The 27,368-nt window shown below is 43.8% G+C and overlaps 3 protein-coding genes across 12 annotated transcripts in view; 1 reads left to right on the top strand and 2 right to left on the bottom strand.

Moving 5' to 3' along the window:
- On the bottom strand, nt 1-4,456 carry RWDD2A (RWD domain containing 2A). Of its 3 annotated transcripts, XM_075498287.1 has the most exons (4): nt 4,292-4,456; nt 3,796-4,014; nt 1,891-2,035; nt 1-1,668 (listed from the first exon to the last, which is right to left on the bottom strand). In XM_075498287.1, the coding sequence occupies exons 2-4, from the start codon at nt 4,006-4,008 to the stop codon at nt 1,358-1,360; spliced, it is 669 nt and encodes a 222-aa protein (XP_075354402.1). In that variant the 5' UTR covers nt 4,009-4,014; nt 4,292-4,456; the 3' UTR covers nt 1-1,357. The 3 variants fall into 3 exon arrangements, with proteins under 3 accessions (XP_075354402.1, XP_075354401.1, XP_075354400.1); XM_075498286.1 differs by having other exon boundaries at nt 1-2,035; nt 4,186-4,456; XM_075498285.1 differs by having other exon boundaries at nt 1-2,035.
- A 95-nt stretch (nt 4,457-4,551) lies between these two features.
- On the top strand, nt 4,552-19,304 carry PGM3 (phosphoglucomutase 3). Of its 6 annotated transcripts, XM_075498279.1 has the most exons (14): nt 4,552-4,842; nt 5,130-5,366; nt 6,123-6,328; nt 7,201-7,385; nt 7,899-7,966; nt 8,278-8,411; nt 8,568-8,763; nt 13,178-13,335; nt 14,353-14,436; nt 15,214-15,312; nt 15,613-15,729; nt 16,496-16,618; nt 17,452-17,625; nt 18,251-19,304. In XM_075498279.1, exons 3-14 carry the CDS (start codon nt 6,125-6,127, stop codon nt 18,335-18,337), a joined length of 1,629 nt encoding a protein of 542 aa, XP_075354394.1. In that variant the 5' UTR covers nt 4,552-4,842; nt 5,130-5,366; nt 6,123-6,124; the 3' UTR covers nt 18,338-19,304. The 6 variants fall into 6 exon arrangements, with proteins under 6 accessions (XP_075354394.1, XP_075354397.1, XP_075354393.1 ...); XM_075498282.1 differs by lacking the exon at nt 5,130-5,366; XM_075498278.1 differs by lacking the exon at nt 4,552-4,842 and having other exon boundaries at nt 4,849-5,366.
- The window catches only part of DOP1A (DOP1 leucine zipper like protein A), a 69,890-nt gene continuing 61,817 nt past the window's right edge, over nt 19,296-27,368 (bottom strand). The window contains exons 34-38 of one of the 3 annotated variants that reach the window (XM_075498274.1): nt 26,901-26,956; nt 25,793-25,957; nt 24,086-24,215; nt 22,040-22,099; nt 19,296-19,893 (exon numbers count right to left, since the gene is read on the bottom strand). In XM_075498274.1, coding sequence (XP_075354389.1) covers nt 19,588-19,893; nt 22,040-22,099; nt 24,086-24,215; nt 25,793-25,957; nt 26,901-26,956 — 717 coding nt within the window. In that variant the 3' untranslated portion in view covers nt 19,296-19,587. The remainder of the gene's footprint in view (nt 19,894-22,039; nt 22,100-24,085; nt 24,216-25,792; nt 25,958-26,900; nt 26,957-27,368) is intronic. The other 2 variants (XM_075498275.1, XM_075498276.1) reach the window with 2 other exon arrangements.

Here is a 27,368-nt window from a genome sequence, read left to right as displayed (position 1 = left end):
TCCATAAACAAACATCAACTTTACTAAGAATGAGAAACTTCTATATGAACAATATTCCACAACTGTTGGTTATCGCACAATTATATCTGCCTGAACTGTGTGGCTTTGCTGAAAGTAAGGTAGGCCTTTTGTTAACAAACCCTGAGAGAAAAGGGGGAGAGAAAGATAAAGAGGGAAAGAGAGAGAAAGAGATTGAGGTAGAAGTGTCACCAGTCCTGGATCCAGTGTTGGTCCTGCCAGTGGGGGTGTTCAGTGTAGAAAAAAAAGAAAAAAAAAACCCTGATCCCCTGTGCATGCCCTGTTTATTGGCCCCGATCCCCTGTGCGTGCCCCTGTTTATTATTCCCTTCTGGAATCTCCTCTCCTTCCAGCCTCAGGAGTGGTTGAGACATCTGTCAAGCCAAGAGAAGTGACGCTGGCCCACTCCTTGTGGGTTCCATTTTGTCTCTTGGGGCTGACAGTACAGCCATTCGGAGTTCGGCCCTTACAACTATATATATAGTTTCTCATTTTTATATTTTTTACATGTATTTCCTTATGTAATGTAGGCGAAAAAAGGAGGAAACACTAAACTTTGTCTTATTTTATGCATTTTCATTTCCGAGGTGCCTGGCCTAACAATGTAAATGTAAAATGCCATGAGTTGAACAGCTGAAAAACTATTAACACAACCAGACCGTAATGAGATGATAGGAAGAGGATTGCAAAAATGGTGGTATTGGCAATACAGGCATTACCCAAAGCATAAATAGGATGGGTCATGTGGGCTTCTTCCCCCTCCCCCCCCCCCCCTTTATTTAAAAGCAAAACTTGGTCCTGTGGTGGGACACAAGCCTTTGCATTTCATGGATTAGTTGAATGAAGTGAGAGCAGATGCTTCGTGAAGCAGTTAAAAGACATCGCATGCACTAATCCATGAACGTAGTGGTGAGATTTCTGTGAGCTGGATGTGCTTTTGTATTGGAAACCACATTAATCTGTGACTGCAGCCACTTTGGTATCCCACAACTGTACATAGAAGTTAACTACAGGTCTGCACCGCAGCTTAGTAACACACAGCACAGTATAGATGAGGAGACAGAAGTATGTAATTCAGGATACTAAGGCGTGGGATGTTTATCACCTTGCAAGCACTTTGAGGCATGGCTCATAGTGACAAATGCCACTTTTAGGGTCTCAGAAAATAAGATTTTTAATAAGACCTCTCAAAATTCAGAACAGAAGCTAAGATTAACTACTTGAACTGTTCTTCTCTTATATTAAACAGTTTCCCTTTTCACAGTAGCTATAAGGCACAATATTTCAATGTTAGCGTCATCTCTTGCTGTCCAGAATTAGAACTCCTCACACAGTTTCTCTTATTTGTCTGAAAGTTTGCCTTCAACACCAAATAAAATCTGAAAAATATGTCCACTTCGATGCTGTTGCAGGAATTCTAGGAACTGGCCAAGGTCCATGTGATAGTCATTCCTCAGGCCATAATCACCATGTGCCTGAAACTGTAGGTCTTCAAAAGCACGAAAGAGACGAAGATTATCAATGTTGCCCTCCGTTTCTAAATTCTCTACATGCTTGCATGAAATATGCTTCCAGTTGGGATACCTAATAGCACGCCAAAACTCTTCACAGTTTTCTCGGAGTCCCTCCACACAGATCACACCTGGTTTCCCTGTTAGGCAGAAGCCAGTCAGATTTAGCTTCTTTGCACAGTCAAAAATCTTTCTCCTCAATTCCTGCCTATATATATGATGGCTGTAGATCCACATGCGATGCAATGTTTCTTTAACTACGACTTCTTTGGAAGCACTTTCAGAAGAGATCTTACTGTTTTCCAAGTAAGGCAGGCTGTTTTCTTTCACCCATTGCACAGCTTCATATATACACAGCTCACCTGAATCTAGAGAGCTGATGTGAGAAGCGAGACCAGTGTTGAGCTGCAACTGTTGCTGTCTCTGCAGTGCATTTGATCTTGCAAAAAGCTGAGGAGCTACACGAGGATACATATGAGGCAGCAGTACCTGCAATTCCACTTTTACCTTAAAAACAGAACACGCACACAAAAAGAAAATTAATTCTGCAGCTATTGAAAGTCATGCTAGATTCTTCTTCCCTGTCAAAGGCAGATAATGAGGACATGTAATTAAGATTGTGACATCCTAAAGACTGGAATTACTTCTTCTGCTTTCCTTTTGCCTGCTCCTTTTCTTTTGTCACACCATGCTGGGACTTTCCCAACATACCTAATGTTTCTGCCGTTTACAAAAATAATGCTGTGGCTTGAAAGAAGGTACACAGTTGCCCTCTAGGGATATTTCCAGTGCATGCTCTCAGTACGAGCTCAGTGTTGCTACAGTGATAAACTACCAGTCTGTCAAGAGTCAAAGGGCAAGTGGCTTCTGAGAATCTTGTCCCTTACCAAATGTTCATCTGATCAATGAACTCAGCCCAGTTGCTGGATCTACCCAAGGAAAACAAGGCCAAGAGTTATACGAAAAAGTATTTATGATTGTACACATTGTATATAGAGGCATTATTATCATTTTAAGCAAGTAGTAACCCTAACAGAGGAAGCATTTTCAGGATTATAGGGAATAAAAAGATTTACGTGCATTTTGGGCCCAGGAAACCTCTAGATTATCTTGCCTGGTCTCCTACAAGCCATGGGCTGTTGAATTTCTCTTGATTATTCCTACAGTGTCTTAAAATAAAGCACCTCAGTTCTTTGGAAACTGAACCCTGCCTGTGGTCCAAGAGCAGGAGAGGATTCATGTGTCCCAGTGCTTGAGGCTCTTGTATACCATTAGGGGACTTTCACTACAGTATACAATCAAATTATTAGTCCTGCAGAGAGAAGTGAATTGTGAAATGACTAAATACCTTTCCAAGCTCCTTGACAATCATCTGCCATGGAAAAAAAATTCTTCCTGCAGAAGCCCTCCCTATGTAGTTCATTAAACATCTCTCTGAAGGCTGGTGAAAGGGTGCATTTCTTTCAGAAATTGTACATAAGTTTCCAAATATTCATGAGGCCACATCGTTACCCAGTAAATTGTTCTGAAGTTTAATTATCCTCACTCCTAGGAAAATGCATATACCTCTAGGTTGAGTTTGTTGGGTTTCAGTTTCCGATCATCGCATTATTATATACTCAGACCTACACTCATGGCTATGTTCTCTGTGCAAGTATTTACATCACTTAGTTGTCATATGTAACATTTTCTTCAATAGAATAAACTGTTGGAACTCTTTATACTGCAAGTTTGGGGTTTTGTATCGCAGTTTATAGGCTGGTTTTGTTTTAGCGTTGGTGTGACTCTTCTTAATAGTAATCTGCTATTTGGGACTATTTTTACATTACCATATTTCAAATATAGATCAATGAATGTTAGTAAACGTGGCAAGGGGTGGAAGAGAGAAATAATAGGGTGGTTTTGCTCAAATAATGTAAAGTCCAACATATGCATTCCCATGAGGGGAGCACTGCCTTTGTAACACACAACTCTTTGTAAACCAGTAAACTAACAACCCTCACGTGAACACAACCCTACCTGAGCTCTTGTGAATGCTGTGTGTGCCACTGATGTCAGTTGTCTATTCCTATTTGCAATTCTATTAGCCTTTCTTGCCCAAAGGAAGTTAAGACTCAAATAAATAATAAAAACTTAGACTTTTTTGTTACTCTTGACTTTTGAAACAGCAAACAAATTTGGTGGGTTTTTTTTCCTCTTTTTTTCAGGGTCTGCACAAGGAGTAAAGAAAACAACACACATGAACACATCTACATGGAAGTTCTCACCTTCGCCTCCCCTACATCAATAGCGATTGAATATTCGAGCTGTGGGGGCAGAGCTCCATCAGTGTTTCTCAGGTAGCGCTGCACGCCAGGCACAGCATCCTCATCCAGATTTATTTCACCTTTTTTGGGAAACATTGAAAGGAGCATTTCCACTTCCAGCAGCTGGAGCTCCAGGCATTCTTGTACTGTGACAGCCATTGCACTGCCCTCCATACACACCTGGAACGAGAGGCCTGGAGTCAAACCCCCGGGTTTAACCCACAGTGAGGCTTAGCACTAATCCGTGCAACCGAACAAGCCGGCCTCCGCCGTGAAACCCCACTATTTTTTAAGGGCAGAATTTGCATTAAACACGCCTGGGTACAAAACGCTTAGAAGTTGGTCCCTTACAGGCGTACTCCACAGCCAAGGTGAAGAAGGGAAGCCGCTGCGGCACCGCAGGACAGCAACCAGCCGCCGCCAGCGCCGCGCCGCGCATGCGCATCGGCAGCCTCACCTGGCCCGCACGGGTTTCAACTGCCCCGGCGGAGGACAGCCACCAACCGGAGCGGAGCGGAGCGGAGGGGAGGCGAGGCGAGGCGAGGCGATATGGCTCTTCGTGCCGCCTCCCCGGTGGCGGCCGCCGAGGCGAGGAAGCGGCGCTCAACCTCAGCCCAGCGCCGCCGCCCTCAGCGCGGCCGTTCAGCTGACGCCGCGCGAGCGGCGGGCGGACGGGAGGGGGCGCGCATGCGCGCTCGGCGGGGCGGGCCCGCCGCCGGGGGAGAGGCGCGGAGCGGCAGCGCGGGGGCTCGGTGTCCGTTGCCAGCTGCGCGCCTCCCTCTCACCTCGGGGGAAGCGGGGCCGGACGCCATTCTCCGCTAGTCACCCGCTCCGTTTTAAATCCCTACGGTCAAGGCGTGAGACGCCAGGGCGGGCGCGGGGCTTGCTTGCCCGAGCTCAGCCCCCTCAGCGGGGCCTCTCCCAAAAGCCTGTCAGGGAAATCGCAGCCTGCGGCTGCCGCAGGGAACACGGCGGGGGCTGGCACGGGTGGGCGGCCGGCTGCCTGAGGTGAGGAATAAAATCCTGGCAGGCCTCCTTCTGAGGCAGGTGCCGTTTGCTTCCCCTGAGGTACTGCTGGTACCCTGAGGTACCCCAGGCAGAGCCTTACAGGCCGGGCCGGGCCAGTGAACAGTGGGCACTGATGCACGGGCATGAAGAGAGCACAAAATGGAGACATCGCGTTTATGTACGCGGGCAGATACGACTGGTGTCTGGGGTGGCAACGTGGAAGTCCGTGCGTGACGTCGGTGAAGTTGTGCAAGACTTGGCGTCACTGAGAGCTTAATCTGTTACAGAGAAATCTGGTTTGCGCTTGAAGACGCTCTTTCCTGACGTTAACGCTGGATTTCCTCTGCGCGACGGGGCTGTACGATGGCTCCAGCCCCGGCCACCGGCTCTGACTGACGAGTGGGCGTGGCCCGGTCGCCACGTGGCGGCTGCCCGCCCGCCCACCGCGCTACCATTGGACCAGCGCGGCTTGGAGGCGTGGCAGCGGCGGTTCCGGAAGGGGAGCGCGGCGTTGGCGGCGGCAGGTGGGCGGCCACGGGTGAGGCGGGGGCTCCCGTGGGGCTCCAGCCCCTCACGAGTGGGCTCGGGTGGCGGTGCTGGGTGGGCCTCGATGCCTTCAGCCGTGCAGGGAGGCGGCTGCTGGAGCCGCTTGTGCGCTTGTGGTGGTGCGTGTCCGGCTGGCCCTTCCCGGCCCGATGGCTGTCAGCGCCTCAGGTGCCCGGGGCGGGGTGGAAACCGTGGCATTGGCACGGCTGGCGCGGTGGGTCCGTAGAGAGCAGCTTAGCAGAGCTGCGATCCGAGTCAAACATCCAGGTGACACTGCTGGGGGTTTTCCGCTGTCTGCAAGGGCTCGAAGAGGAAGGATAGGCTGCTTTTGAACTCAAAAGTTAATGTATGGAGTTGTGGCCGAGTGCACGGAATGGCTAATGTTGCAGTGAGAAATGGCCCGCCCTTTGCAATGACTTTGTTAGGATCCCTGGATCCAGCCGATGAAGAATTGTGGCTCTTCTCACCTAAGTCCTGTCATCCCTTTGTGATCTGGTGAAATCTGGTCGAACGTTGTTTATCTAGTGCTGTAGTGGGCATGTAGAGGCTCCTTCATGGATTGCTCTGGTAATGGTTCCCCTTGCAGTCCCACCAAGGGATTTGTGGGATGTGAATGGTATTGTGTTGATACCGGTTTAAAATACCTGTGGGCTTCAAAATTAAAGTGCAAAATGTGAAACTCATTATAACGACTTGACTTCTCTCACTTGCATCTGCGTTACTTCCTTCTCTAGAAATGGATTCTGAAGCACTTAAAAAATACTCAGCGTTACATCCTAAACCTGCTGGACTTACTCTTCAGTATGGCACTGCTGGATTTCGCACCAAGGCCGAACAGCTTGATCACGTCATGTTCCGCATGGGCTTGCTGGCAGTTCTCAGGTCCAAAGCTGTGGTGTCTACTATTGGCATCATGGTTACAGCATCTCACAATCCTGAAGTAAGAACAACCTTTCCTTTAAAAAGAAAATAGATGTGATCAGTCTCGTGGCATCAAAACTCTTCATGCTACCGAGAGACCAGATCCTGAAGGCACTTGGACCTACTTAAAGCATGTGTTTAGCCTGCTCCCTGTAAATATGATGTCTGTCATATTTGAAGTTACTTTTCCCCGTACATAGGAGTGTCATTTTCTATCATGTGGAAATGCTGTAATGTAGGAAATTTGTAATGTTGGCAAGCTAGGAGTACCCTTGAGAAGAGATGAACCTCTGAGCAAAATCTGCTAGTTTAAAAAATAAAGAGATGCAGCAGTTACAAATCAGGCATTCAGACTTCTGCTGCTGTGGAGCATTCCAGGTTATTAGAATCTCCCGTTATGTCATTTTAATGTCAAATGAATTTCATACCAAAATTATAAGGGGGAAACCATCGGTTACTTAATATAGAATCATAGAATCGTTTAGGTTGGAAAAGACCTTTAAGATCATCAAGTCCAACTGTTAACCTAGCACTGCCAAGTCCACCACTAAACCATGTCCCTAAGTGCCATGTCTACACGTCTTTTAAATACCTCCAGGGATAGTGACTCAACCACTTCCCTGGGCAGCCTGTTCCAATGCTTGACAGCCCTTTCGGTGAAGACATTTTTCCTAATATCCAATCTAAACCTCCCCTGGCACAACAATGTGCTAGTCATGTTACTTTTTTGGGCTTATTAGAGGTTTAAAGAACAGCTAAGCTATTGCTTCCCAGAAATGCTCCACATTTAAAGAAGCAATGTGATTGAACTGTGTGTCGGCTGTTGTCAAAGAGATTTTATTAAGTTTCCCACTTTTAGACTTGGTATCTTTTGTTCTGTTTTCCTGTAAGGAAGACAATGGTGTAAAGCTGGTTGATCCTCTTGGTGAAATGCTGCACCCTTCCTGGGAAGAGTATGCCACGCAACTAGCAAATGCAGAGGAGCAAGAATTACAGAAAATAATAACTGAGATCTGCCAAAAAGAAGCAGTGAACCAGCACACAGATGCTTCAGTTTTTATTGGTAGAGACACCAGGTAACTATAAAATGCTGTAGATGTGTGCTGCTGTTATGGAAGTGCCCACATTTTGTTCATGGGTGCTTTTGGATGTTTAGCCCTCCGCAGCCAGATTATGCTTTTTTTTTTTATGCCTAGTCTGCTACCTGTTAAAGTAATTTATGACTATAGCAATCAACAAAAATTTTCCAATGCTGTTCCTAGATTAGCTTCCCTGATAGTTATGAGAACCTCCTAGCACTGTTTCTGAATGGGATGCTTTATTGTGGGTTTGGGGGTTTTTTTTGGGGGTACCGTGTGACATCCACATGTGTTCAGCAGTTTACTTGTCTTTGCAATTCTCTGGGGTGGTGGCTTTCAAACTTCTTTAGTGGGAGGTCCCTACAATAGAAAAAGGTATGGATTTCTTCATACTGAATCTAAGTCTACCAGCAGGAAGCTTGCAGAGTCTTCTTCCACATGTACTTCCTTCCCAAGTCCATACATAAATGCCTTCTGCAAAGGTTATCAGTTGTATTTGGTGTTTTACAGGCCAAGCAGTGAGAAACTTTCACAGTCAGCAATAGATGGTATCTCCGTTCTAGGTGGTCAGTACCACGGTATGTTGTGCTTTTGAAATTCTAGTCTGATTCAAGTTGTTATGTAAATGTGACTGTTATGTAGACCTAAAGCAGTAGCCCAGACACCATTTCCATTTTTGCTTGTAATGATCTTCTTTCAGGATAGTTGTAAGGCTTTACTGCAAGGAGGGGTGTGTGTGTTTCATCTTTTTGTAACAGAACTTGAAAAATTTAATATGGGTTTCCTGCACTGCATTTGTACATTTATTGTAGAATAGCAAGTACTGTACAACTTCTAAGGAGGAATTAATTTAGTATTCTGTTTCTGAATGTTGTGCCTTTTATGCTAGATTATGGTCTGGTGACAACACCACAGCTACATTACATGGTCTGCTGTCAAAACACCCAAGGGCAGTATGGGAAAGCAACGCTGGAAGGTTATTACGAAAAACTGTCCAAAGCTTTTACGGAACTGATAAAGCAGGTGAATACTGTGTGTTGTCTTCTTCATGCGAACATACAAAATTAATACCTTCTGTTTGTTAGCCTGTTTGGGTCTGAAGTTTCGAATTCAGCATGCCTCCAGGTGTGGTTTCATTAGGGTATGAGTTCACTTTGCCCCTTCTTCCCTTGTGCTAAGTCTCCCAGCTCTGGAGAGAGTCAGAGACACCTGAAGATTGACTGTGCCAATGGAATCGGAGCCCTGAAACTATCAGAAATGGAGCCCTACTTTCCAAAGGAGGTGCTAATTCACCTATGTAACGATGGAACCAAGGAGAAACTCAATCACTTATGTGGTGCAGATTTTGTAAAAGTTCACCAGAAACCACCTAGAGGTATGTAGTCAGTAATTTTATATCCTTTTGCCTGCTCTCCAGATCTGAAAGCGCAGGGTCTAGCAATGGCGTATCATCTTCAGATAAGCTGACCTCCACTGTTTCTTACTAAGTGACTGCATGAATGGTTCTGCTTGCGCAATGGAAAGAGAGAATCCTACGGCTGGTTTTGGCACATCCCTAGTTTATGTTAGTCTAAATTGTTTGGAGGAGTACAGTATGTCTCCGACTGACTGAAATATGTTTGACAGTCTGGTCTGAATGTTAAGCTGGTGGAGTCCAAATATCAGTCAGGACTGGCTTACTTTCATTTACTTTACTTCCCTTTGTGTTGTCAAGAAACATTTACATTGTGGGCTGGGGTTGCAGACGCTTTTCTGGGTTCCTGAGGAAGAGCTGGGATAATTAACAGCTTGGTGCCAGCAGACATAAACCAGTGAGGAAATTATTTGATCCAATTTCCTGCAAAGTGCATAAAAGAAAATCCCTGAACTGGGGGAGCAGGCTAGTTTGGATATTAGATTATTTAAGGCTAAACTGGGCTCTCAGTTCAACAACTGCACCCTCACTGCAACTGCTAGCCAAATCTGAACACCAAGGTACGGTGTCATTTCCCCCTTGCCACGCTGCTTGTGTGCTGGAGAAATGCAGAAAGGGGAGCAGCACAGCGTCAGTGTGTCACATCTGGATCCCGGTTTTAACTGGGATTGAGTGGAGGCTCCTTGGTCGTTTCCATGCAGGGATGTGCTCTGAAAAGAAAATGTGGTTTCATAATCAGTTGCTGAAATGAATGATCTGATTTCTCTGAAGTGTTAAACAGCTTCCTGTTTAAAGTCATAGGGAGTCTCAACTTGTTAAATGTTGCAGTTGCCATTACCTCATGCTTTAGCTTGAGGATCTCAATGGCGGTGGGACATATTGTCCTGTACCACTGTAGGCATGCAGCAGAAGAAAGAGGCAAGTTTTGGGGTATAGTTTCCTGTGCTCTGAAGGAGAAGGTGTCAGCAACATGGGCCAGTTTTCCTGTCTGCTTGTGTACTAAAATGTGTTTTTCCAAGAAGAGTTTACAGGATGCAGCGTGTCCTTTGGAGCTCCCTGCTGAGTTCCTGACAGACTCTGAAATCAGCTTAGGGCCAGCTGCAGACTTTCTGAGTAATGGACTCTGAGGTTAATGTGAGGAAGGATCTTGGTCAGCATCTTAGAGAAAAGCAGGATATAGAATCATAGAATAGTTTGGGTTGGAAGGGACCTTAAAGTCCAACCCCCCTGCAATGAGCAGGGACATCTTCAACTAGATCAGGTTGCTCAGAGCCCTGTCCAACCTGACCTTGAATGTTTTCAGGGATGGGGCATCTACCACCTCTCTGGGCAACCTGTTCCAGTGCCTCACCACCCTAATTGTAAAAAATGTCTTCCTTATATCTAGCCTAAATCTACCCTCTTTTCATTTAAAACCATTACCCCTTGTCCTATCGCTACAGGCCCTGTTAAAAAGTTTGTCCCCATCTTTCTTATAAGCCCCCTTTAAGTATTGAAAGGCGGAAATAAAGCCTTGTTGTGGTTTAACCTGAGTTGGCAACTAAGCACCACGCAGCTGCTCGCTCCCCCTCCCAGGGGGATGGGGGAGAGAATCGGAAAAGCAAAAGTAAGAAAACTCATGGGCTGAGATAAGAACAGTTTAATAATTGAAATAAAATAATCATAATAATCATCGTAATAAAAAATTGTAATGAAAAGGAAAAATAACAAGAGAGAGAGAGAGGAACAAAACCCAGGGAAAAACAAAAAAACCCATTGATACAACCACTCACCACCCACTGACTGACATCCAGCCTGTCCCCAAGCAGCAATCGGTAAACCCTGGCCAACTCCCCCAGTTTATATACTGAGCATGACGTCATATGGTATGGAATAGCCCTTTGGCCAGTTTGGATCAACTGTCTTGGCTGTGCCCCCTCCCAGCTTCTTGTGTACCTGGCAGAGCATGGGAAGCTGCAAAGTCCTTGACTAGTGTAAACATTACTTAGCAATAACTAAAACATCAGCGTGTTATCAACATTATTCTCATACTAAATCCAAAACACAGCACTGTATTAGCTACTAGGAAGAAAATTAACTCTGTCCCAGCCAAAACCAGGACAAGTCCCCCTGAAGCCTTCTCTTCTCCAGGCTGAACAGCCCCAACTCTCTCAGCCTTTCTTCACAGGAGAGGTGTTCCAGCCCTCTGATCATTTTTGTGGCCCTCCTCTGGACCCGCTCCAACAGGTCCATGTCTTTCCTGTGCTGAGAACTCCAGAGCTGGACGCAGTACTCCAGGTGGGGTCTCACCAGAGAGGAGCAGAGGGGCAGTATCATCTCCCTCGACCTGCTGGCCACGCTTCTTTTGGTGCAGCCCAGGATATGGGTGGCCGTGTGGGCTGCGAGCGCACGTTGCCAGTTCATGTCTGGCTTTTCATCTACCAGTACCCCCAAGTCCTTCTCGGCAGGGCTGCTCTCAATCCCTTCATCCCGCAGCCTGTATTGATAGCGGGGGTTGCCCCGACCCAGGTGCAGGACCTTGTACTTGGCCTTGTTGAACCTCATGAGGTTCACATAGTCCCACTTCTCCAGCTTGTCCAGGTCCTTCTGGATGGCATCCTGTCCCTCAGGCATGTCAACCGCACCACTCAGCTTGGTGTCATCTGCAAACTTGCTGAGGGTGCACTCAATCCCACTGTCTGTGTCATTGATGAAGATATTAAACAGTACTGGTCCCAATATGGACCCCTGAGGGACACCACTTGTCACCGATCTCCATCTGGACACTGAGCCGTTGACCACTGCCCTCTGGATGTGACCATCCAACCAATTCCTCATCCACTGAACAGTCCACCCATCAAATCCATCTCTCTCCCATTTAGAGAGAAGGATGTTGTGGGGGACTGTGCCAAAGGCTTTACAGAAGTCCAGATAGACGACATCCGTAGCTCTTCCCTTGTCCACTGATGGAGTCACTCCATCATAGAAGGCCACTAGTTTGGTCAGGCAGGACTTGCCCTTGGTGAAGCCATGCTGGCTGTCTTGAATCACCTCCCTGTCCTCCATGTGCCTTAGCATAGCTTCTAGGAGGATCTGTTCCATGATCTTCCCAGGCACAGACGTGAGATGCTTTAATGTACCTTAATAAAAGAGCAGTTCATTTTTGTGAGGCATTGCTGTGTCAGGTGGTGACTGCTTCCTAGCTATTTCTCTATTGGCATTAAGCCTGGAAAGTTTTTGAGGCAGGTACTCGTTGTGCATTATATACATTGTTGTATAAACTGAATATCAAGCAAACTAAATGTGAGGTATTTTATAGCCAGCAGACCCACTTGTATGTTTTTTTGTACAGCTCTGAGAACTCTTGGTGATGGTTACTTTGAAGTGGAGTTGTTTTTTCAATGGTAGTATTTATATGCCATCTCCCGCTGTAATTGCACTTCAGTGATGGCTTTGCTGGCATGGGGGTGCACGCTTGTCTTGTATTAGGAAAGTGTGTCTCCTGTGTGAAAGGAAGCAAAGAGGAGGTGCAGGTCTGTCAAGTGGGAATAGAATAAAATTAAACAGGCCTGAAATATTTCCTGAAGAAAAGCATTTTTGATGCAAGGGAAAAATAGTTAATTTCCATGTGTCTTGGAGGGTGAAGTACATAGTAGTGTTGTACCAAGAGTGTGCAGTGCGCCTGCCACATGCCAGGAAATGCAGGAGTCATGGCTCTGCCCAAGTGTGGTTTGCCTCCATGCCCAGGGGTGCGCAGCATGCCGCGGCCCTGCTCAGAGGGCTGGTAAGGGAGGGCTGGGCGAGCGCCCTGTGTCCAGCCAAGGTCAGCCAGCTGCCGCTGGCTGCTTCAGGCTCCTGCCCAGGTGTCAGGCAGGCCCCCGAGTGTCGCTCCACAGATGCTGGCTCGCTCTGCCACGCGGCGGGGGAAAGCGATTTGCTTCGGTCTGCAGGTGATGTGCGCGACTCGGTATGCTCTGTGGTGACCGAGTGCGTGAGAAGGGGGTGGGTGTTCTGCTGCTGCAAGTTTTTTGTCCGTGTGCCATAACTGACATTCAGCACTTATTTCCAAAATTTAGAGATGTGACTACACACAGCAGTTCTGGGAGTCATTTTCATACGCATCTGGGGAGAAGATGTAGCATAATAAATGTTTAGAGAACCTGCATTTTTTATATTAGTGTTTATATTTTTGATCTGAATATGCACTTTTCAGTTGCCATTCAATACAGCGTCCCTGTTGCAAGCCTCCTGGTAAAAGCAATGTGTGTTTCAGAGCATCAGTTTTGTCTGTGTCTGCACAGAGCTAATTTCTGCATGAGATCCACACTGGGACTAATTTAAACATTTTGTATCTTTTTCTCTCTCTATCTTGCATTTATAACTCTGTGTGCACTAGGCCTAGACATGAAGCCCAATGAGAGATGCTGCTCATTTGATGGTGATGCAGATAGAATTGTTTATTACTATAAGGATGCAACTGGCCATTTTCACCTAATTGATGGAGATAAAATAGCAACTTTAATTAGTATCTTCCTTAAAGAACTTCTTGCCAAGGTAACTTTAACATATGAAATGAATGCTGACACTTTAATTTGTAAAGTGTAAAATATTCTAAAGAACCTGTGTTAGTTTGTACATACCCGGTCTTTCTACATCTGCCTAAAGTGAACCCAGTTTAAAAAGAGATCAGTTGTGTACCTCACTGGTATGGCCAAAATGTTATTTTTACAACGGTGTGACTTCCACACTCCAAATAAAAATCTGAGCACTCATATTTAACCTGGAACCTTTTCTTAGTGGGAGAGAACTTTTCCAGTTTCAGTGTACAAAGTATTGATAGTCTGTTCTCTTTGTTTTGGTGTCTTTCATTAATTTTTCATTAATTTTGGGTTCGGTCCTTCCCTCAGCATTTCTGTGAAGCTTTGTGAAGGTTGGTCATTCCATTTGCTTGAGAACTTGGTTGTGGCAGTCAAGGGGTTTTTATGTCATTGTTCCAATCAGTCTGCCACATAGCATCCTCTCCCCACAGGGGATATAGAGGAAAAAGCTTTTTTGGAAGTCCCCTTAGACTTGGTGTCTATGATACTACACCTAGACGAGTTATCCTGGTTTTGCTTTCTTAGAGACCAGCTCATTTCTTTCTTACACTGTAGCAGAGATGCTGGCCAGTGAGGAGAACTTGTGCTTGCCACCAGCCTTTGCTTGCTTTGCACTGGAAGCTTTGACTTCAACTGCTTGTGTATATGGCCTGATGTAAGGCCATGGGTCTGGCTAGTGCACTGAGCTTGCTGAATCTGAAAAAGGGTTTGGAAAGCCTATGCAGGTCACTGAATGGAGAGCTGCTTCAAGCCAGCCACAAAAACTGTGATATACAAAGGCTTGAACAGAATTTCTGTTGTCTTAAATGTATAGATGTTCTCTGTGAGCTGGTTCCTTCCTCTGATGCCCAGGAGTTTTACGTGTCTGTAGGAGAACATATGTTTAATAATTCTGATTATCCTTCCATTTATCCTACTCCTCTGGCTATGTGCCTATCGGACAGTAAAGCACTTTGCTTCTTGGATTGCTCAGGTGGGACAGACTTTAAAGATGGCAGTGGTTCAAACAGCATATGCCAATGGGAGTTCAACACGCTACCTTGAGGAAACACTGAAGGTATTCTCCAGTTTTTTTCCTGGTAGTTTTCTGCAAATGTTTTTTACTGCAAATCTGTTTACTTCTAAAATAAATGCTACTGTAACATGATCGCTAGGAAAACTTAAACTGGGCTAAAATAAATGACTCTTTCAAACCTGCAGTAGCCACTAAATTCTTGGTGGTAAAGGAGATGCAAGAGAGCAAAGATGAAAAAGTTCTAGTCAGCTTTTACTAGTTTAGAAAAAAGTTCGGCAAAAGTTAAACAAAATCCTCTGTCACTCTTGGAACAAGTTGAGGACTTCATGGCATTGCAACTTGGTAAAGGCGCCTTGGTATTTTGACTATGGTTGTTTTCATTTTCTGTAACAGCCTAAATGTTGTTCGCTATGGAGATGGGTTTATGATGGGTTGGCACAAATTGAGCTAAGGTATTATTTCAGTTTGGATAGAAATCTGGTATGTTCCCTGAAGCCATAAAATGAATTGGGGTTTTCCTGGTTTGGGTTTTTGTTGTGTGGTTTTTTTGTGTGTGTGGGGGGTTGGTTGGTTTGGTTGGTTGGTTGGGTTTTTTTAATCAGCCTTTATTTCCACTTGGACAAATGAAATCTTTTTAATCAGGCCTGCAGAAATAGTGGGTAATTTTAGCTCTGGGGAGTCAGTAGCTGCGAAACACAGGCTAGTTTGTAACAGTCTGCCCGGGTTGGTGCTCAGTTCCTGGCACTTCGCCTGCAGTTCCCATCTATTGAAGAGGGTCTATAACACTGTTTACGTTCTCTGCCTGTCCTTGGGCCGCAGGTACCTGTGCATTGCGTCAAAACAGGAGTGAAACACTTGCATCACAAGGCCCAGGAGTTTGATGTTGGTGTTTATTTTGAGGCAAACGGACATGGTACAGTAAGTATGAGCATGTAATGCAATATGTACAAAATTTTAGTTGGATTAGCTGGAGAAGGTCTTTTCACTCTCTGCTTACATTTATAAACAAGACTTTTCTCTCCTTGTTTGAGAACAGACTTGTTTCCCCCTTCTGTCTTTATCACAGCATTGCCACCAACTCCTCAGTGTTTTATGTGGGGATGCAACATTAATGATGGTTATTTGGGCTTAAATGGTAAAAGTTTTTTCCTCATTGCCGCACGTATCCTAGTTTGTCATGTGGGCTGATCTTGACAAGCTCTCATCTTTTTATTCTAGGTATTATTTAGTAAAGCTGCTGAAACGAAAATAAGACAACTAGCAAAAGAGGAGAAAGATAATGAAAAAAGGGAAGCAGCAAAGGTGCTTGAAAACATGATTGACCTGATTAATCAGGTAAAAACTGAGAGAAACAAATCACTGCAGTGACAGTCATGGGGTTAACCCTGTTTGTGTGTACCTCTCAGGCTATGGCCAGGGACTGCTGGAGCAGGAAGTGGGGTGCCATGATAGAAGGGGCCAAGAAGAAAAGGGCAGGAACAGTCTTCTTTAGAAAGATGTAATACTTTCTCATGTGTGGATGCAGAATGCTTTTATCTTGAGCAGTCTTCTGGGTTCAGGACCAACAGAGGGAATGGGATGGCATGCGAACCTAATGATAGGTTGTGACTTGTTCATGATTCAATAGCAAGTGATCGTTTATCTGATGTTTTTTACTAACCTATGTGGTACGGGAGGATGGGGGTGTCCCAGTGCCCATGTCCACACAGCCCTCGGACTCCCTGTCTTCGCACAGACATTATTCATCCTGGGTAGTGCCAAATCACACTTCACAGGCCAGCTTTAAGCATCCTGATCCCAGAACAAAGGTGAGGTGCCAGTCCTCCTTAGGAGAGGTGAGGACTAGTACTTGCCCTTGGCAGAGCTGTACAAGTATGCTGCTGGTCTCCTTCCCACAGGGTCAGGATGCTAAGGAGAAAAAAATAAAACAACCTCCCCCCACCCCCAAACCAACCCCCCCCAACTACCAGAGTGAGGCAAGTCACCCTGGCTGCATTTGCACTCTCTTCAGGTGGAAGCTTACTGATCAAATCATGCCTTCATTTCTTCACTGCTGAATTCTGCAGTATTTCTCCTTCCCTTCCCCCTCCCCTGTTAACAGACGGTTGGTGATGCTCTCTCGGACATGTTGGTTATTGAAGCAATCCTGGCTTTGAAAGGTCTGACTGTGCAACAGTGGGACGCAGTTTACACTGACCTTCCCAATCGGCTGCTCAAAGTTCAGGTGAGTTACACACCACGCTGGCTCAGGTTACAGCCGTCCCTTGGGGCCCCGCTGGGAGCAGCTCTTGCCTGTATATATTTAGATAAGCTTTATTTTAAATTTAAAGCTGAAACAGCCCACTGAAGGGCAGAAGTAGGCCAAACAAGACATGAAACAACCCAGAGGAGGGTTGGACATTTCACTGGGACTAAACTAAAAATGATGAAATAATTATAATTATGAATTATTATGAAATTATTATACAAATGATGAAATAATAGCAAACTATGTTAAATGGAAAAACTGACCAAACCAACTGTAAAAAACTGATCAAATTTTAACTTAGACATTCTTTCTTAACTTTCAAATTAGAAAATGACTGGATTTTTCTTGCTGTGCCACTTGGTATAACTTGAGTAGTCAAGGTTTTACTTCCTTATCTTTTCCAATATTCAGACAAAGAGCTTGAGCAGAACAGGCTCTCATGTGGTAGCATTCTATTACACACAGTAAGGGAGTTCTGGGCTCTAAATTAACCAGAGGGGAGAGTTTAAGCTTTCTGATCTACTGGGAGAAGCTGTGGCTTCAGTTGAGAGACTGACCAAGGAGGTGTGTTCAGAACTGATGCTTTTTCCAAACCAAGCAGCTGAGTCCTACCAGAGCTTGGTTAATCCATGCTGAGTAGGGATTCTAGGGGATCCCAACGTGTTTGAGCAGGGAACTCCCAAATTGAGCTCTTCTTCAGGCAGCACAACACATCAAAACCTGAAGTTCTCTTACCCGTGACCTTTTTCATTCTGCTCTCATCATACAGCTCCAGCATGCAAATAAATTGTCCGTTTCTGATGCTGCAGGTTGCAGACAGGCGAGTTATTAGCACAACGGATGCAGAAAGGCGTGCAGTTACACCTCCGGGACTACAAGAGAAAATTGATGCGCTTGTAAAGAAGTACAAATTGTCACGAGCATTTGTCCGTCCATCAGGAACAGAAGATGTAGTTAGAATATATGCTGAAGCAGACACACAGGTCGGAGCTTAAACAACTTGTATGTAAGGCAGATTTGTTAATGTTAAACAATCTTCTGCTTAGCATTGGGTGATAGAAGGAGAAGTATGTTTACATACTCATCATTTAATCACACTTAACAGGTGCTAAATTTGGAGAAACAACTTAGTTGGAAAAAAACTTAGTGATCACAAAAAGGCTCTTTGGATTTTCTTTTATTTATAAAAGTGATGTTTAATGTTCTCAGTGTTTATCTTTTAAAGATAAAGTTAAATGTTTATAAAGGCAGATTTGACACTAGATGATTTTGAAAAGAAGATCAGCCTTCTGAGAACTCAGGGTTAAGAAGAAAGTTACCAAAGCAGTCAGTAACAGCATGATTGCATAAGAGGCAAAATAAAAAACAAAACCAACTTTGGCTGCTGTTAAAAATTAGTCCATGTGTGAACTTAAAGTTGACAGCAAAAGCAGTGGTCCTGCTCACTTCCTCCTGCCTGCATGACCACAGTGGCAGAAGATACCTCAGGATGACAGAGCAACTTGGGGAACACAGCATTTGCAGGAAAATGCTTGCCTTAATATCACAGATTTGCTCTAACCTTATCATGCTGACACCTATGTAACTAACGTTTAAAACATTCCACAGGAGAACACGGATGCCCTCGCCTATGAAGTAAGCCTGGCTGTTTACCACCTCGCTGGTGGAAAAGGAGCACCGCCCCAGCCTCTATAACCAATGATACAACTGCAGTTAAAGTTCATAGCTTGACTTATTTTTTAATATTACTTTTTTTACCATTTGCTAGTGTGGACATACCCAACCCTTCCTGAGAGTAGCAAGGATTAATCAGAACTGAGTGGAATATTATTCCATTTACTCTTTACCTTTGTTAGCAACTTACCTCTTCATGAGATGCTCTTGCTGCTGAATGTTTTCCCCACCGCTTGAGTTTGTCTAATTTCTGAAGCTGAAGTGACTGAGAGGTGACTCACTTTTGACAGCCAGTGGCCTGGTCACGCCCAGAAGGAATTCTGCCCCCTGCCCAGCTTATTTCATAGGTTACTGTCATGTTGTGCCTCAAGTCCAACTCCCACACCCTCAGCAGACTTGTGGTAGCTGAGTTTGACTCGAGCTCTGTTGTGACTGTGCTCACTGTAGCTGCAGCACAGCACGCTGCTGCGGAAACTTCATCTCCCACCTTCCCACAGCAACCGAATCATCTGTGGGCAAACAGTATAAGGCAGAAATTGTCACTGCTCTTGAGATTCAGTTCACCTCAGTTCAAGGGGGAAACAATAGAATGAAAAAGAGCATTTGCAAATAACAACATATCATTGTAATATAATCTTCATTAGATACTTTTGTGAAATTTAAGTATTGCTTAGAAAGCAATTTGCAGTAATAGTGTTTATAATCACTTTTAAGAGGGAAGGGACAGAGACAAATTTGTCTTCTGTGCCCCTTACTACTCCCCAGCAGTGTGAAGGGGCAGGGCCAATGGGACATAATGCTTTAAACACACAAATATCCTCATCTGCATATTTCAGTTCAGGGTATCTGCCTCCAACACACATATTTTTCATTGTAGTCCTGTATTAACTCCTGGCATAATGGCACTTTCCAGATTGCTAAATAAGCACAAGTTCCAATAGATTAAAAAAAAAAAAGACAAAAATAAACTGGAAACAAATTGAAAAAATGTGCACCTTGTATTTTTTTAGGATTTTTTTAAAGACAGAACTCAAGACAAGAAAACATGTACTGTAAATAGTAGGCACCATAATCAATATGAGCCACCAATATTTAAACTTGATTCAGGCCACATCCAGAACTTTTCTCTTATTTACAAATATTTAACTTACATACAACATTAAGTATTTCAATACATACAAAGTAAGAAAAGAATACTATACAACTGGGAAAGATACAGTATTTCATTTAAATAGTTACATTACATATAAGCTGAATAGTACCAGTTTGGTTCATGTTTTTATGACACCTTCAAGAAAATCCTTCTCAACCATTTCTTCTATCTTTTGTCTGGCTTTGCTGGAGAAGGTCTTGAGGTTCTCCATTTTTATGTCCTTACTCGGAAAACAGTTGGGGTAAAGGACAGGGCTCCCTGAGTGTCCAACGCATCTGCTCGTGACTTTGCTGTTAAAAACTTGGCTGAGTACATTGAAGAAAGGCAAAAGCTGCTCAATGCTGCGAACAGTGTAGATGGTTAAAAGCAAGTGACCTGGTTCCCAACTTAATGTTTTCCCTGAGCTGTCCTCCTCTGGGTTTTTCTGTAAACACAGAAATGGGAAATAACACAAGACAAAACAGAAAAAGCACAGGTAAAAATAGAAGGCTAATGCCCAATAAAGTATTTTTCCATATTCCAAGAAGTATTTGTCCTAGCACCAAAATACACATATGCTGGAGTACAGCTTTCGAAGCAGATCTGCCTTTCCCCTCACCACGCTTTGCAGCAGCGGTGGCTGGGAGCGTGCAGGCTGGCAGCGGGTCTGCTGACACAAACAGGAAAGCTGCGGTGGGCGTTTAAGTCCACTGTGCCTCAGCCCAGGGCTGCCCCAAAGCAAGGCAGCCCCCCCCCACTGGCACCCGCCGTGCTGCCCTGCAGAGCTGCTCCTGGTGCAGCATCCCGCTGGCTAACATGAACAGCCCAAGCTGGTGATAGCCAGGATTGCAGCTGCTTGGGTAAGTTGTGTGCTCCTTCAGCTGCTTTCCAAAGCACGTCTCTGATAACACTCGCACTTCACCCTACTGCCAGCGTTAGTGACAATAAACCCCAGAGGACGTTAAAATGGAAACGAAGCATCTTCACTTTGCAGTTAGCGTTCAGAGTTTTCAGGAAGAGCAAAAGCAGTGCTGTTTTTAGTATCGGAAATAAGACACACAGAGGATCTGAGCAAGCACTTGAAGTTGTCCTCAAAGGAAAATGGTTCAGTTACTCATTGCATGCTCTCAGAAGACCTCAGTTACGCACCTTCCATTTCACGGGGGACTTTCAAGGGAGAGAATTTCAGGAACCCCACCAGCGAAGGCAGCAGTCACACACCGGATGCTCACAGGCAGTGTCAGTGCACTGCTGTAACCCTGTTTAGGGTTGCCTTAAATATCTGCATACTAAAATACATGAGCACCAACATCCAGCTGCTTATACGGTACTCTTCGCTCATTTCCTTTTGTCCTTTGAGTCAAAAAACATACTCAAATCTAGACAATAAGGTACTCTCACCACTAGAAACACCTTGTTTGGGCTGTTACTGACAAACCAGTGTGGGAGAGCTCCTACCGGGAAGTAGAGTTCCAGCAATACTGGATTTTATTCTGTGAGGAAGGAGAAAAGCACAAAAGCCACATCAAGGGGAGCCACCTTCTGACCAGCATCTCCCTCCCGCTGCCCTGGCAATGCCTCTACCGAGGCAGGGGTCCTGAAGAGCAGGCTTTGTGACAAAAGGAGAACGAGGGGGAAGGAACAGCAGTGGGAGCAGAGCGCACGGTAAGGATTACTCATTGCACAGCCTTTGAGCAAACAGATTTTCTTCAAGAGAGGATAACTTCAGCAAATACAGTTTTTGCCCTTTAAGTGAAGCAACTGTCTTGCAGTTCAGGTGCCTACATGATATCCGTTTCACAAAAAGCAATTAGGTTAAAATTAAATATGAATGTATTTAGTATTTTAATCTGGTGGTTTGGCTCCCTGTCAGAGGAGATTACTATTCTAGCTCTACAAGTCTCAAGAAAAGAAAGGCTCATAACGAACTAGAACGAAGACTGAATTCCAACACAGAAGGAGTTGTTGATGCCTCCTACATTTAATGAAGGTACAAGTTTTTAAAGTTTCTCCTTTAAAAACTTCACATTGGATTCACAGGAGAGGCTTTTGGGTACTGGTTCTCTACCGTGCTTAGTACTGGTGAGTGGTGAGCACGGACTACCTCCAGCACACGTCAGTGTTACACAGCAGCCAACCAAATGGGGCGCATGTGCAAATACTAACTCTCTCTGAGCAATGAAATATAATCCATCCAAGCCACTTCCTCACAGCAGTATCTGCTAAGCAAACACCACTAATTCCTCAGATACTTCAAACAACAGTTAATTTGACACAGACTGATCAGGGATTGTGTGTTCCACACCTGCCGTTTGGTAAAAAATATTTTATTATTTAATGGTTCGCAATCATAATTCTTCTTACAACCAACATTAACTTTTTGTAATCTATTTCATGTGGGAAACCAACTCAATTTATTTTTAAGTTATCTATAAAAATAAGGGCCCTCATGATTCTTTCACTTCAAAAATCTCTCAACTTTGACTGATCTCTCTCAGTTCTTACTGAAAGCTAAATACTGCCCAGGGCCTTGAGGTGATGGTATTATGGTGAGCTTGTTTCACAACTCAAGCATCAAAGGCCACCCTCACCTGATGCTTGGCCATCTCCATTCCCTCCAAAACCACCGTCTTAAAGTCCTCCTGTTTGTCCTGTGGAAGGAAAGAGGAGAACTTTGAGACTGCATTTCATATATCAAAATAATACCTTGCCATGAAGGCCGTGCGGTTGCTTGGTTGGGTGCTGTGCTTCAGCTAGAAAAATCACCCACCCCAACGAGTCCATGGTCCAGAAACAGCAGGCTCTGGAGCCAGCGCGGCCAAGACACTATTAGACAGTAACAGCACTGCCAGTTTGTTCTTCTGTTTATTGCCAGTAGTGCCGAAGGAGGTTTTAAGCACGTTTCCTTCAGACAACAGAGCCTGAGCAACACCATACTACATGAATCTGAGCGTTAGTCAGAGTGCCCTGAAGGAAAATTAAGATCCACTGGAACATTTTGCTTAGAAACAGTTATTTTCTAAGAAAAACCTGCAGCTATATGCAACAGTATGCTCCTCTGCCCAAAGAAGAAATGGCCCGGAAGTCAGTATTCATTACCTCGCGTTTATCTCATCATCATACCCCTAGCTATGGTTCACAGTGCGCAACTGCTGCCGTGACTAGGGGGTTCCAGAAATTCCAGGAAGTTTTCTATATTCTTGAAGGATACTGTGGAAGTCCTGACTTCATGCATCTATCTCAACGTACAGTACTCTCCAGCATGTATATTTTATACATCATATGTAATTTATAATTCAATGCAGAGAGATTATTTGGAGTGTGACAACTTTCTAACAGGTACAGCACACTACATTGAACATCATGGTTAGAGGCTATACCTGATTAGCAGTCAGTTAATACTGATTATTCCTTTATACATGCAAGAAGAGAAATTTAGTCTCATCTTCATGGTTGAAAAACAGTAAAATGAAGAATGCAGATATGCTTCAGATACTTGTTTTATCCCCTATAGTTGTGAGCCTTGCTTGAATAGTTCAGATCTGCCTACAACTAAGTTATCCCTAAATTTGATGTAGCCACTTGCATGTCAGCAGTAGTTTCTTTACTCAGTGAAAACATTCATCAGAGATTGCAAATGCAGTAGCTACAGCAAGCTGCCAGCGTTACAGCCCTGACAATGCCATCTATTTGGAGGGAAACCCAAGAATGAAACTTCAAAGCTTTCTCCACTATGGCTTCGAGCTTCTTCCCCGTTTCCTTGACCCACACAGCGACCTTTCCCAGTGAAGTGCCTGCCCAGGGGGGCTCTGTCCTCACAGCAGCAGCAGCAAAGTATCTGACCGCAATTCTCTTACTTTGTGGCAGCAGAAGGGAACTCCTTGGGACAGAGCTTGCCCAGCTTCCATCAGCTTCATTAGGGGATCAGGCCTCCACCCCACCCAAACCAGGGTTTTAATATACCTCATGCACCAACATAATGACAACCCTAATTCTGCTCCCACTCTACAAAGTGTGCAGCCAAGATTTCCCCAGAACTGTTTCTACTGCGCCCTGCCTTCTTCCATTCATCGTAACTGCTCCAGGGAAGAAACCCAGCCCTCCCTGGCTCTGCACAGTCTCAAAACTCTTGGTTCTGTCATTTTTAGGAAAGCAACAGTTTTCTAAATATTTAAATGTGATCATTAACAACCAAAATGCTTTTCTACTTCAAAAGGTAGTTAGTTATACTAGTATCTACATATGTGACTGGCTATCTGAAAGTGATTTTACGTTAAAATATATTAGACACTGAAGCATATTTTATGCTCAAATAATACTCAAATAATACAAATAATGCTTTTAATTGGAAACTCCAAAGTCACTGACCGTAATCTTTTTTTGACCATAGCAGGTTTGGGGTTTTTTTTTGTTGTTTGGTTGGTTTGGGTTTTGTTTTGGTTTTTTATATACCTACACGTGGGTTTTTTTGCCCGATGCTAACTTGAGATTACTCCAGTGGGAATCTCCCACACCAGATAAACTCCTTTCCGTTCTTCATTGTTAAAAAAATAAAAATATCCAAAACGAAACAGTGTTGTAAGTTACTGTACATGAAAGTTTTCAATGAAAAGCAAAACTGGAAGAAAGCAACATACCTTTGCTTTTTTTCGCAGCAGTTTTGCTAGACGCACCACATACGGTTTGAATTCCCTCTGATGTGTACCCTGTCTTCGTACTTCCAAGCCTGAATCATCTGATGCTTCTGGAATAAAAGCCCAACGATACCTGTCATGAGATAACACAAGCAGCCATTATCCTTACTGAACATGCAGGCTTTTCTGCTACATCTAAAAAAGTGAGTGCAGGATGAAAGTATCAAAGAAAGAGGGGGGCGGGGGGAACCAAGACCAACCCACACAAAAAAACATCAGTCTTTGACAAGAAAGAATAGGAAAGAAACATTCTGAAAAGCAGGAGGCAACATGGCCGAGAAAGTAGCATTGTCTTTTTCCTTTAGAGTTTCTTAAAGAAACAAATATTCTTAAAGAAAGAATCTGTTTCTTACAGATGTCAAGAGCAAGATAAGACAGAGAAGCCAAAACCAGTAGTATTCACATCTTCATTGTGTGCAAGAGAACTGAAAGCGATTCTGAATTATAAAATACGTAAGTTATTTAGAACATTTTGCTGCACATTTGCAATGCTTACTGTAACACACAAAACGTTCTCAATATACCATGTTGATAACAGAAACTCATTTATTTTACCTATTCATAGGCCAACGAGGCCAAGCGACCATTCCCTCCCTGCCGCTTGCTGCACTGCAGACTGGCTACTTGCATTATAACTATAAAGGAAATCAAAGTTTCTGTCCTTAAAACTTCAATCCAAGCCTCCATGAGAATGCCATAAAAGACAGTGTAATTCAGCACAACTATTGTCTTTCCAGAAATGCAGAGTAACGACTTAAATAAAACTAGGTTGGCTAATAATGGGGATTAGCTTGGAGAACTGAACAAGAATTATGAGCCAAATCCCCAGAAAATAAAATAAATGAAGGAACCTTCAAGATTAGCTTTAGATTTAGAAATACTACAGGGCACAAACTGACACAATGTGTGCAAGTCCCTCCATCCTCCAGCCCACACAAGCATCTTTTAAATCACAGGATAATTAGAGGTGACCAAATATCTACAGGGCTATGCCAGGGCAGCAGCTCTCACGCAATCGCCACTGTGCAGTGTAAAGGAAGGCATGAGATACTTTCTTTTGTCTTTGGTGGCCTCTCATTTCTAGGGTCTTCAGCAAATGCCAGTTGTTTTGCATTCATTTTTTTCCAACAGAACAGGACTGCAGAGGCACAGAGGAAGCAGTTTGCACACATGAATGCTACCGACCTAGAAAAACCTATGGGGTCCCCTTCACAAGCAGGTTTGTTGCAACATCTTCTAGACAGATCATGTAGGAGTAATTTAAGCAAGTCATGCTGCGACAACATACAGTCGTCTGATCTCATGCATTAGTCACTGAGACGTGTGGGTGTATTTTGAGTTCTTAGACATTGCTGCAACTAAATACTTTAAAAATAAAATACTTGAATAAATCACTATTACTGATTAGCTCACAAGTGTGGAGAATCTCTTGCCACAGGCTAAATCAAACCAGCTTGAACTCATTTGGTGTGTGGCATCATTTGCTCTGGGGGGCCACTTTGACACTGGGAGGGAATGAACTGTGGGCTGCCCTGGGTGAAGGCCAGAAAAGGAAACAAAATAGGAAAACAAAGATTTTTATACACTAGAATTATACCAAGAGGCATAGACAAATATCCAAAGACTTAAATGACAGTGTCTTCCACTCACATCTGAAACTGAGGCAGGTTTTCAGATGGTAAAGCTAGGGCCAAGTCCAGAAATTTGCAAGCAGACAAGTACAGGTTCAACCATCTCTGGCTATTGTAGGATGTGGAGAAACCATTGCCGCCTGTGTACGTTGTCTCCAGACCAGCAACAGATGGGCCAGAAGTTCTAAAATAAATTATAGCAGGCAGGTGAGTCATAACAGCCTTCTGCCACTATGGGAACATCATTTTTCTTACTTGCCTTTACAAACACACAACTCTTTATTTACCAACTTAATCCTGAATCCATAAATCAAACCAGAACATTGCAAGTCTGTGCTATGGGTGGAGCTTTGTATGTTTTTATAGATATTTTTAAATTTTAATTTATTTATTTTTTTTAATATATATATATATGATACAATGTTAATATATAAGAAACATGTTACACTGTATCTCATTCCCATCAGACATCCAAATTAAAAGACAGTTTAAAATTGCCAGTCATGTCAAGATTACTTTATTTTAGGGAAAAATTCTTCAAAAGAACAAAGAGAATCTAGAAAAAAAAGAACAAGACTTGGGCAAATAAGTCCTGTACTTTTGAGAAATCTGCCTCTACTGCTAGCATTGACTGAAATTGGATCATAATGTGCAGAAGGTAGATGGGATAGAAATGGACAATGAAACAAGAAAAATTATCTACCTCACCTTTATGTCTTTCTAACACTAGAAGAAACCCCATTTTTATTTAGACAAAAAAGTGCATTAGTCTTATTCTAAATAAGTGTATGATACACAAAAGCTATAAAGTCATGCCATGCATATTTTAATTGCAGAAGCAGTGTCATTTTAGCTAGGAAGACGCTGAAAGAACTAACATACTTGTATTGCATAATTTACCTTAGTGGTTTATGAGCAATCTGACACAGATTTTTTTTGTTTGTTTGTTTGTCCTGAACAGTATGTCCCTGGTACTGCAGTCAGACTGAAATACCCTTTACTTGTCCTTCTCATTTGAGCTTGACAATTCTTTTTAAGACAAATTATTCTAAAGAATGACTCAACTGTCCATGAATGTGCCAGGAGACTGTTACCAAGTTAAACAAGTGGGAAGTTCATAAGTTTACCTGGAAATGTCTTCATCAGCAGTGAGCTCCTGTTCCATCAGTAAAAACACTTGTACCTGAAGATCAAATGCTACATTTTAATACCATTTTTTATGGCCTGTGAGTCAGGAAAATGCTGTAGGGAAGTCTGAGTAATAAGCCTTAGAGGAACCGTTGGGAGCTTTTATTTCCATTCCTGGATGATGAAATAACCCCTTGAACTATGAGTGGACACTAGCACCCTAAAGCTCTTTCATCCCTTATATATAGCCTGAGTAGCAGAAAGGCCATAAGAAACTGGCTCTTTTATGGCCAGGAAAGATCTCGGAGGCTAATCCTCTCCACTACTTAGAAAGAGAGCAAGACCTAAAGGAAATGAGAATAAAGAATCACATAATGGAGCAGTTAAGCTCAGGTGTGAATTCCCAGAAGTAACACAGTCGTGTCCACTGAAAATAGTTCCAGGACTGTGGTAACTTGTGTAAAGGC

This window comes from Mycteria americana, chromosome 3 (genome assembly GCF_035582795.1).
Source record: "Mycteria americana isolate JAX WOST 10 ecotype Jacksonville Zoo and Gardens chromosome 3, USCA_MyAme_1.0, whole genome shotgun sequence".
NCBI classification, from domain to species: Eukaryota; Metazoa; Chordata; class Aves; order Ciconiiformes; family Ciconiidae; genus Mycteria; species Mycteria americana.
This window is presented reverse-complemented; position numbering and strand designations above follow the sequence as displayed.

Coding starts and splice junctions, on each gene's coding strand:
- RWDD2A (XM_075498286.1), bottom strand. CDS start 4,008: ATGGAGGGCAGTGCAATGGCTGTCACAGTACAAGAATGCCTGGAGCTC. Junction 2,036..3,795: donor TTGATGTAGGGGAGGCGAAG/GTGAGAACTTCC, acceptor TCTGTTTTTAAG/GTAAAAGTGGAATTGCAGGT.
- PGM3 (XM_075498277.1), top strand. Junction 8,764..13,177: donor TCACCAGAAACCACCTAGAG/GTATGTAGTCAG, acceptor TGTGTGCACTAG/GCCTAGACATGAAGCCCAAT. Junction 14,437..15,213: donor ACCTTGAGGAAACACTGAAG/GTATTCTCCAGT, acceptor CTTGGGCCGCAG/GTACCTGTGCATTGCGTCAA.